General features: G+C 51.2%; 1 protein-coding gene across 1 annotated transcript; it reads right to left on the bottom strand.

The window, feature by feature from the left end:
* ECH1 (enoyl-CoA hydratase 1) lies at window positions 1–9,750 on the bottom strand. The gene is made up of 10 exons (XM_055311640.1): window positions 9,615–9,750; window positions 9,013–9,220; window positions 8,782–8,870; window positions 2,509–2,633; window positions 2,370–2,418; window positions 2,103–2,167; window positions 1,193–1,263; window positions 1,035–1,106; window positions 471–621; window positions 1–307 (listed from the first exon to the last, which is right to left on the bottom strand). Exons 1-10 carry the CDS (start codon window positions 9,739–9,741, stop codon window positions 203–205), a joined length of 1,062 nt encoding a protein of 353 aa, XP_055167615.1. The 5' UTR covers window positions 9,742–9,750; the 3' UTR covers window positions 1–202.
* Between the last annotated feature and the right edge of the window lie 1,072 nt (window positions 9,751–10,822).

Raw genomic sequence — 10,822 nt, 5'->3', positions numbered from 1 at the left:
TTCATTAAGTTGCTTTATTGTTCGGGTGATGATAAGTCAGTCCCTGGGCATAAGGATCAGTGTCAGAATGTCAGAAACAGGGAGAACAAGGGAGAAGGCACGGGCAACCATCTTCACTAATCCTCCTTCTCTGCCCATGAGGAAATGGGCGGGAGGTAAGATAAGTCCAGGCCCCAGGCCAGGCCCCGGGCCGCAGCGGCTCTCAGAGCTTGGAGAAGGTGACGCTCTTCAGTTCCTTCTTCTCCATGGCAGCCTGGACCGACTTAATAATGTCCTGGGTTTGCAGCATGCTCATGTTCCAGGTCGCCTGGATGAAGAGGGTAGGGGAAGGCTGGAGTCGAACCAATGAAAAGCAGGGAGGAAGCAGCAGCTCACCAAGCAGAGGACAAGGCCTGCAGAGGGCTGCTGGGACCTGACTGGTTGCTATGGGATCAGAGGAGGGCTGTGATTGGTTGGCCGCAGAGCCTTACCGTGTAGTTGAGGCCCTCGGTCACAGGATGGTTGCGCGAGTAGATGAGGTTGATCTTGGTGCTCTGCACTGCCACGGGGCTCTTGGTGGAAATCTCGGCCGCCAGGGTGAAGACCGCATCAAGCATGCCCTCCTTGTCTGGGAACAGTCGGCTGCCGATGAGGGGAACCCGTAAGTGGGGCGGAGGGGGAGACGCAGCCGGCCACAAAGGACTGTTTCTCTTAAGATTTTTTCAAAGATTTTTATTTGAGAGAGAGAGGGAGCATGAGCAGGGGGTAGCGGCAGAGAGAGAGGGAGAAGCAGACTCCCCGCTGAGCAGGGAGCCCCACCGGGACTCGATCCCACGATCCTAGTAGCTCCCATGGATGCATAAGTGGCCAATCACAGTAGAAGGCAGAAAACCCGCCGTGAAATGAAACAATCAGAGCAGCCACTGGAGCGCAGACTAAAGAACTGACCACGCTGAGAGAGGAAGCCCTGGGAATCTGCGAGGATGCACACCCGCCCGAAGGGCCCGGCCCCGGTTGCCCCTGAGCTGTCAACCAGCGCAGGCCGCGGCTCCTACCTGACCAGCCCACTGCCCAGGGCCTCATCAGCCATCATGGTGCGGCAAGTGAAGGCCAGCTCGTTGACCAGACTGCAAGAGGACAGGGTGTATCAGGGGATCAGTCATCCTGGGCCCAGGACACGCCCTGCGGTCCCCTCCCTGGCTCCTCCACCCACCTCTGGTTTCCGATGATTTTGGGTAGTCGCTGCAGCGTTCCCACATCTGCTGCCAGACCTATGTCCACTTCCTGGGGGGAGGAGGGGGGGCATCATGTCAGTCCTTGGTCTGTGGCTTTACTGCCCCCCACCATGCAACCTCAGTGGCAGCGAAATTCTGCATATATGGCAGAGGTCCCACTCCACAGCCACCTCAGAGACTGCCCCCACAACACCCCATTTCATTGCCATCTACCTGCTTTTGCCCATGTAGGTTCCTTCAGCCTAGAACCCAGCCCACCTCCCAGTTCCTCTGCCCTCCCAAGTTCCTCTGGGTCGGCCACAGCTATCTCCAGATGGAAGCCCTCAAACCCTGTCCATCTGACCCCCTTTCTGCCTCTATGGGCTCCATCCTGGCTCGGGTCCTCTCCAGCACTGATCCCAGCAGCAACCCCAGCCTCACCCCCACCCCCATACCTTTACTTACTCCAAACCCCATGTGGACAGCATGGCCTACCCTTGACTTCCTTCATGGCCAAAGTGTGACTTTTTTTTTTTTTTTTTTTAAGATTTACTTATTTATTTGAGAGAGAGAGAGAGCAGGGGGAAAGGCAAAGGGAGGGGAGACTCCCAAGCACACTCCCCACTGAACATGGAGCCCAATGCATGGGGCTCGATCTCACCACCCTGAGATTATGACCTGAGCTGACATCAAGAGTCAGATGCTTAACCCACTGAGCCACCCAGGCGCCCCCAAAGTGTTACTTCTTAAGGTTCAATTCTGTTTAACTCTTCCACGAAGCCCTCTGTTCTCACCCTCACTCTCACTCCCACCCTCTTAACCTGCTCTGTGGCTGCTCGGCTCCCGCCCTGCCAATCATCGCCCACCTCTGAGCAGGATCCCAGGAACCGGAAGCTCAGGAAGGCTCACCTTCACCTGGAAGAAAGCATCCTGGGCACAGTAGCGGATGTCACAGGCAGTGATGAGGTCCACACCTGTGAGGTGGAGGCCAGGGGGGTTAAACAACCACAAGCACCGACCCCTCAGGTGGTCCCAGGTGGTGGCATTGTGCCTCTGGGCATCGTTTAACCAGCGACTGATCTGAGGCTGGAGGTCCCTGGCTGAGGCGGAGAGGCAGCAGCCAACAGGCACCCCGCCAGGGCGAGGGCCCAGATGGGTGGTGGGTGGCTGACTCACCCGCACCGATGCAGGCCCCATGGATGGCGGCGATCACTGGCTTTGGACACTGCAAGGGAACAGAAAGGGTGGTGTCAGGGCTGGTCCACAGGAGATGGACAGGGTTGGGGAGGGGTACCCCGCCAGCCCCCCAGAGAACCTTCTCGATGACACTGAAGGTCTCTTGGTATCTGGTGATGAGGTTACGGAGGTTCCAGCTGATGCGGGCCACATCATCTCCTTGGGGCTGAAGGATTTCTGAAGCCATGTCCATAAGGTCGATACCTGGTTGGGAGGCGTGAGGAGGACCCTGGAACCTCCCAGGCACCACCCTTCCCACTTGCCCCACCCCAGCATTACCCCCACTAGAGGTCAGAACTTAGCTTTCGCAGATTCGAACCCCCAAACCACCATGGGAGAAAGCCGCGTAACACAGGACTTCGCAAGGGACTGCATCTTGGGTGTGAAATAAATAAAAGCTAGCATTTATAGGGTCATGATTCACTTTATTCTCACAACAACCCTATGAAGTGGGTCCTATTACTATCTCCATTTTACTGGGGGGAGGGTAAACTAAGGTACATGGAGTTTAAGCCACTTGCCCAAAGTCACACTGGCTTGTGAGTAGTGGCACGGGGTAAGCCCAGAACCATGCACTGGTTCCAGAGGTCACGCTTTTCACCATCATGTCAGGTGGCTTAGGAGACAAGGGTTTTTGGCATGAGTCAACGGTGATGACTTTCCTCAGGAAGATTCAAGAGATGGAGCAATTTTTGTGGCTCCAACTGCAAGACGATCCCAAATCTGACCTTTCCTCCACTAATCATTCTCCAGGACCCCTACTCTGCCGAAAATTGTTTCCCCTGGTCTCCCCACTCCCACCCCTGCCCTGACTTTTCCCCACAGCAGCCAAGCAAGCTTGTGAGCACATCAGAGTCTTCTCTTCTTCCCACCCATCGCACTTACTTGGAAGAAAATACAAGGTATGTGCCAAAACCTTACCAGCCTTCATGGACATCGTTTCCAGCCTGTTCCTTTGGGCACAGAGGCCTCCAACAGCTGTTTCAACAACATCACATAGTCCCTTCCCGGGACTTTTGTTTTCCTACCTACAGGTCTCTGCCTAGAATAGTCCCTCCCTCAGTGGTGGTCAGAAGACTGACTCCAGAGGCGTCTGGGTGGCTCAGTAGTTGAGGTCTGCCTTTGGCTCAGGTCCTGATCCGGGGACCTGGGATCGAGTCCTGCATCGGGCTCCCCGCAGGGAGCCTGCTTCTCCTTCTACCTGTGTCTGCCCCTCTCTGTGTCTCTTGTGAATAAATAAATAAAATCTTGGGATCCCTGGGTGGCGCAGCAGTTTGGCGCCTGCCTTTGGCCCAGGGCGCGATCCTGGAGACCCGGGATCGAATCCCACGTCGGGCTCCTGGTGCATGGAGCCTGCTTCTCCCTCTGCCTGTGTCTCTGCCTCTCTCTCTCTCTCTCTCTCTCTCTCTCTCTCTCTCTGTGACTATCATAAATAAATAAAAAATTAAAAATAAATAAATAAATAAAATCTTTTTTTAAAAAAGAAGACTGACTGCATCGTTCTGTTCAGGCCACAGCTCCTCAGAGAGGCCTACTCTGCTACCCTGGCTAAGTAGCATTCCTTTCACCCTTTACATCCCTGTTATCACATAATTGTGGGCTTCTCACACTTAGGGCCTGTCTTCCACTCTAGGATGTGAGCTCCAGGAGGGGAGTTTTGTCTTTCTGCCCACTACTGCATTTGCATGCCTAAACAGAGTCTAGTATACAGCAAGTGCTCAATAAGTGAACTACAGACAGCAATGCCCACCCTCATTGAGCAGGGGTGCACGAGAGGGAGTGGGGGTAGCGTGGGAGAAGAGGAGGAGCAGAGGGAGAGGGGGAGAGAATCTTAGCAAGGCTCTATACTCAGGGCAATGCCTGACAAGGGCTCAATCTTACAACTCTTGGGATCATGACCTGAGCACGATGAGTCTGATGCTTAACTGACTGAACCACCCAGGTGCTCCTGACAATGTGACTGTTGAGTAGAGATCTGAAGAAAGAGAGGGAGGGAGCTCTAGGGATATCTGGGATTAGAGCTCCAAATGTCAGGAAGAGCCAGTGCAAAGGCCCTGTGGTAGGAATGCTCCAGATCTGTGTGAACAGCATGGAGGAAGTGGGCAACCAGGTGTGTGGGCAGACTGTGTGGGGCCTCACTGGCCAGGGGGTGGACTTTGACTTTTACTCTGAGTAAGACCTTGCTATGAGATGGTTCTAAGCAGAATCATCCCTTACTTTCTTCCTCCTGAGGTTAATCATTCTCATCCTTTTGCCTCTGAACAAAGTTATTTGATAAAACTGAAAAACCGCTCCCATATCTGGCCACACCCCTGACACTTGGAGGGGGGGGTGTTTGCGGCCTCCAGGGCTTGTTTAAATAAGAGGGACCTGGAGCACCTAGGTGACTCAGTCCTTAAGCATCTGCCTTCAGCTCAGGTCGTGATCCCAGAGTCCTGGGATTGACCCACACCAGCTCCCTGCTCAATGGAAGTCTGCTTGAGATTCTCTCTCCCTCCCCCTCTGCCCCTTGGCCCCATTTAGATGGTCGCACTTCCTCTCTCGAGTATATAAATAAAATCTCTAAAAATAAAGAAATAAGAGAGACTTGAGGATTTTTGGCTCAGGGTATAGCTGAATTTGTGCAAGGTAAATACAGGTAAGACAGGACTCCCGTGTGACCTCAGCCAGGCCACTTCATCCTCAGGGCCTCAGGCTTCTCCTCCACAAAATGAGGGTAAAACCCTCCCCAGAGGTGATAGAGAGGCCTGGAGGAGACAGAGCCCCAGAGGCGCTTTGCCCTGGGCCTGCCCTGTCACAGGGCATCACAGTTACTTCATGTGCCCCATTTCAGTAGAGGCCAGAAGTGCCCGCTGGCTTCCACAGCGGGTCTGTGAAGCCTGTGTGACTCAACAGAACCCACGCTGGCTCCCAGAACAAGCCCAGCCTGGAACCTTGTAACACCTCCTATCCCTGGCTTTTCTGGTTTACCCACACCGCCCGGACCTGCACACCTGGGCTTCTGCAAACGCTTGAAATAAAGGACCAGACCATGGTACGAGGTGTCCTCCTCCCACCTAAGAACTGCTCATTGCAGACAAGCCCCCCATCTGGCTCCCCTGGGAACCTCGAAGTGCTCCAGATCTCATTCATAAACCTTACTCTGTTATTCATTATTCTAAATAATAACGGCTCCATCAATAAAAGGTCTACACGTTTTAGGGGTGCCTTGGTGGCGCAGTCGGTTTAAGGATCTGACTCTTGATTTCGGCTCAGGGCATGATCTCAGGGTTGGGAGATTAAGCCCCACGTTGGGCTCCCTGCTCAGTCTGCTTAAGGTTCTCTCTCTCCCTCTGCCCACCCCCTCCTGCTCTCACACTTTCTCTCTAAAAAAATAAAAATAGGGATCCCTGGGTGGCGCAGCGGTTTGGCGCCTGCCTTTGGCCCAGGGCCTGATCCTGGAGACCCGGGATCGAATCCCACATCAGGCTCCTGGTGCATGGAGCCTGCTTCTCCCTCTGCCTGTGTCTCTGCCTCTCTCTCTCTCTCTGTGTGACTATCATAAATAAATAAAAATTAAAAAAAAAAAATAAAGGGAAAAAAACCTTTAAAAAAAAATTAAAAAAATAAAAATAAAAAAAAACAAAAATCCTAGCTCTGCCATTTTCCACTGTGAGAACCGGGCAAGTTTCTTCCTCTCTCTGGGTCTCAGTTGCTTCACACATAAAATGGGGGACAATAATTGCACTTATCTGGAAGGGTTCTGGGGAGAATTAATTAATATGTGGACAGGTCCAGACACTCTGCAGATGTTAAATACGTGTGGGCTACTTCCCTCCTTTTATTTATTTATTTATTTATTTATTTATTTATTTATTTATTTATTTAATTAGTGGTTCTATTCTATCATAGGAACTACTAATTACATTGAGTTTCTTCTTTCTGGCCTTGCAAGTCTTGCTGTTGAAAATGAGAGCAGACAGCTTCAGCCAGTTAGGAACTGAGATGATGGCCCCAGGCCTGACACAGCCACTGATGAAGCCTAGTCTTTTGTTTCTCTGGGATGAGCTCCGTGAAGAGGAGGGCCCCCAGGAAGGTGCTTGCGCTGTGGTGTCTGTCATCCAAACAGATCAACGAGAGAACGAAGAGAGGGGACACGTAAAGATGTTAAGAGGGGAGACAACGAGAAATAGCCTGTTTACTGTCTGTCTTCCCCACTGAGCTGGCCACTCCGTGATGCCAGGGCCCGGGGCTGCCTCGGTCACCACTGTGTCCCCAGCAGCAGGCTGGGCCCTGTGCAGAGAGCAATGTACCCACCTACTGCTTCACTTCTGGAATGGAAGCTGCCCACATAGGACAACTAGCATGTTTTGGGTCGACAAGATATAAACCACCACCTGTTGGCACAGGGTAGATTCTGGAGGAAGTTGTCACTTAAAAGAAGGGACTAGCACCGTGAGAATTAGTTGGAGTTCTTTAAAAAAAATTTTTTTTAAAGATTTATTTATTTGTTTGAGAGAGGGAGAGAGAAAGAACATGAGCGAGAGGGGCAGAGGCAGAGGGAGAGAGAATCTCAAGCTGACTCCACACTGGATTTGGAGTCTGAGTGGGGCTCAAGTCTGAGGTCCTGAGATCAGGACCTGAGCTGAAACCAAGAGTCATACCCTTAATCGACTGTGTCACCTAGGCACCCCGAGAGTTAGGTATTTTTAAAGTTTCTAGACTAAGGGGAGGCTGGAAGTTGTGCCTGAAGAACCAGAAAACAGAGTCCAGGGTAACCCTAGCTGCTGGAAAGTGAGGGGGGATATTCCAGAAAAGAGCGAGCCAGAGAAAGGAGCCCCAAATTCTATGGACCATCTCTGCCCAAATCTCTTGCTGACCCATGAACCATGCATGCAGCCCAGCAAGAGATTTAAAAACTGATTCCAGGGATCCCTGGGTGGCGCAGCGGTTTGGCGCCTGCCTTTGGCCCAGGGCGTGATCCTGGAGACCCGGGATCGAATCCCATGTCGGGCTCCCGGTGCATGGAGCCTGCTTCTCCCTCTGCCTGTGTCTCTGCCTCTCTCTCTCTCTCTCTCTGTGTGTGACTATCATAAATAAATAAAAATAAAAAAAAAATAAAAAAAAATAAAAACTGATTCCAACTAAGCTGCTAGAACAGGAAATTCAAGTCTCCAGAGGTAGAGAATAGGACCCAGAGTTTCCACATCATCTTTCCATATCCCAATATCCAGGATACAACCCAGAATTTATTCCAAATGCAAACAAACAGGAGAATGAGACTCAGTCTTTCAAGAGAAGAGATAATGAACATAGACTGACCCCAACGTGACCCAGATGTTGGAACCAGGAGACAAGAGTTTTAAAGCAGTGGTTAGAACTAGGAGCAACAGTGCAAAGAACATGCTTGTGATCAGTAACGAGCTACACTAGAGAAACAGCAAATATAAAAAAAGAACCAAGTGGAAATTTGTGAACCAAAAACCACAGTATCTAAAATTTTTAAAATCACTGGATGGGCTTCACAGTAGAATTAGGATGACAAAGGATTCAGGGAACTTGGTCAATGGAAATTATCCAGGCTGAAGAACAGATGCGTGGGACAATTAAAAGTCCTAACAGACATGTAACTGGAAATCTAGTGCGTGTGTGTTGAAAGCATGTTATTATAATACACTTTAGTGACATTAAAAAACAGACTGATAAGTTAAGGGCCTTGGTCAAGGCCACGGATCAGACTTCAAAGCTCATCATTCAGTCATGTTCTATTGGACTCATTTTGGTATTTGAATGTTTTATTTTTATTTTAAAGATTTTATTTGGGATCCCTGGGTGGCGCAGTGGTTTAGCGCCTGCCTTTGGCCCAGGGCACGATCCTGGAGACCCGGGATCGAATCCTACGTCGGTCTCCCGGTGCACGGAGCCTGCTTCTCCCTCTGCCTATGTCTCTGCACCTCCCCCCTTCTCTCTCTGTGTGTGTGTGTGTGTGTGTAACTATCATAAATAAATAAAAATTTAAAAAAATTATTAAAAAATTTTTTATTTATTTATTCATTCATTCATGAAAGACTCAGAGAGAAAAAAAAAAAAAGACTCAGAGAGAGAGGCAGAGACATAGGCAGAGGGAGAAGCAGATTCCCTGCAGGGAGCCCGATGTGGGACTCGATCCCAGGACCCCGGGTCATGACCTGAGCTGAAGGCAGATGCTCAACCACTGAGCCACCCAGGCCCCCCGTGGTATATGAATGTTTTAAATTAAAGAAAGAAAAATATAAAAGCGGAAGTTAGAAGCTGGAACCCTAGTTAGGAAGCACTGCTCTAATGCCTGGAGCAGGGGAGACTGGCAGGGGTGAGGGTGGAGAGCAGCTGGTACCTGCAGTGAATACTTTTCCTGCACCAGAGATCACCACAGCCCGACAGTCAGGGTCTTGTGCTATCTTGTTGAAGCACTCCACCATCTCTCTGGGCGGGGCAAGGAGAGAAGGGCTGTGTCTTGGAAGGGTATCCTATGCCGGTGAACTCTGTCCCCCACACCCCACTCCTGCCCACTCCCTCAGCCCCTGCCTCCTCCTGCAGGCAGGCCTCCATGATCCACAGGCCCTACCTCCAGAAGGCCTTGTTCATGGCATTCCTCTTCTCAGGCCGGTTCAGCTGCACGTGCAGGATGTGCTTCTGGGCAGCTGTCACCCGAAGGGACTCATAGTTGTGGCCTGGTGCTTCTCTGGGGGCTGCTGTGGAGGCCTCATCTTGCACAGCAGAGCTCAAGGGGCGAAGGCAAAGGCTGAGGCCCTGCGGGGTGGGCACCACCAGTCCTGGGGAGATAAAGGAAAAGAAGAGGCTTTGAGGTGAGGACCCCAGGTTGGGGACACAGTGCCTTATGGCAGAAGGGCCCCATTTCATTTCAGTGATGTTAGACTGGGGAACGCGGGTCCCTAAGAAACCTCAGTTTAGGAGGATACAAACTTTCAGATCAGTGGCCTCAGTGAGAGGACTTCTTCAGACCCTTGATCGTGGGGCTGACCCCACATGCGGAACGCGAAGCGACCCAATTGTAAGGCACAGGCTTACAGAATTAGGGCGCTCTTTGGTTGGGAGCATATGCACCCCCTGTGTTTAAGGTGCTCAGCCCGGCACCCGCGACAGGCCTCCTATGGCGCTTATGACTGCACGACGGAGCAACGGACTCCAGAGGTCGAGGTGACTCACGCCGCATTAGCAGATCTCGGAGACTGCGAGAAGCCGCCATCGCTGCCGCCATCGCAACCCAGGAGCTAGCGGAACTAGCCCGACAGACAGGAAGAAGCCAAGGGGGCGGCGGGTACGACGCCACCATGTTTGGCGAGGGCACCGATGCCGCAGCCTAATGGCGCTGGCGCCCATACCTCCGCCATCTTTACTAAGGGCAACCGGAAACAGGCGTTTAGTAATGCGCCCTTTGCCCCAGTGGGAACCTGGCTTATTGTTGCTGCTGCACGTTTCAGCCCAGCGCTGTTGCATAGTGGTGGGAGACACCGGGGACGGTTGAAATGTTCAAGGACATAATGGCAGAGTAACTGCAGCCTTGCAATTTTGTCATCATGCACTGGGAACTTGTTAACTGAAAAAAAAAGTTATCTAGTACTGAGCTTACCCTTGTAAGAGAATGAAAATATAGAGGAGCCAACATTGCGCGCTTTGCAATCTGTTTGAACTCGCACACCACCAAGAGGTCGCACTATTTTTGATTGTGCCCTGAGGAAACTGGAGCTTGGGGGAGGAAAAGTCACTAGTTGAAGGTATCTGGGCTTCAGGAGTGCCAAAGAGGGCATCTATGCGGCTCTGAAGTTCATGTGCTTAAAATAATTTCTTTTTTTAAAAAATTTTTATTTATTTATGTTAGTCACAGAGAGAGAGAGAGAGAGAGAGAGAGAGGCAGAGACACAGGCAGAGGGAGAAGCAGGCTCCATGCACCGGGAGCCCGACGTGGGACTCGATCCGGCCTCTCCAGGATCGCACCCTGTCGCGCCCTGGGCCAAAGGCAGGCGCCAAACCGCTGCGCCACCCAGGGATCCCTTAAAATAATTTCTTTAAAAAATAAAACTACTTCAGAAAAAGCCAGTTACCCAAGAACCTCAAAAGTGCCATAAAATTGCTTAAGCATGCTCTTTAGGGAATTGTGCACCAAGACAGAAGCCTCCAGGCAAATGGAATTGTAGGAAATACCTTGCCTTCTTAAATGTGTCATAGACGGGTAAGCTCTTTTGGAAAACTTCCATCAACAGAGAACTGTTTATGGTTATCTATACAATGGGAAGCTCTGAAGCCACTGTGCAGACGCCAGCATAGGAAACAATTTTAAATTTTAGAATTTATTTCTTAAGATTTTCTTTGAGAGCAAGTGTGTGATAGCACAAGCCAGAGAGGGAGAAGCAGAC

Source organism: Nyctereutes procyonoides, unplaced genomic scaffold, assembly GCF_905146905.1.
Source record: "Nyctereutes procyonoides isolate TBG_1078 unplaced genomic scaffold, NYPRO_anot_genome, whole genome shotgun sequence".
Classification (NCBI taxonomy): Eukaryota; Metazoa; Chordata; class Mammalia; order Carnivora; family Canidae; genus Nyctereutes; species Nyctereutes procyonoides.
This window is presented reverse-complemented; position numbering and strand designations above follow the sequence as displayed.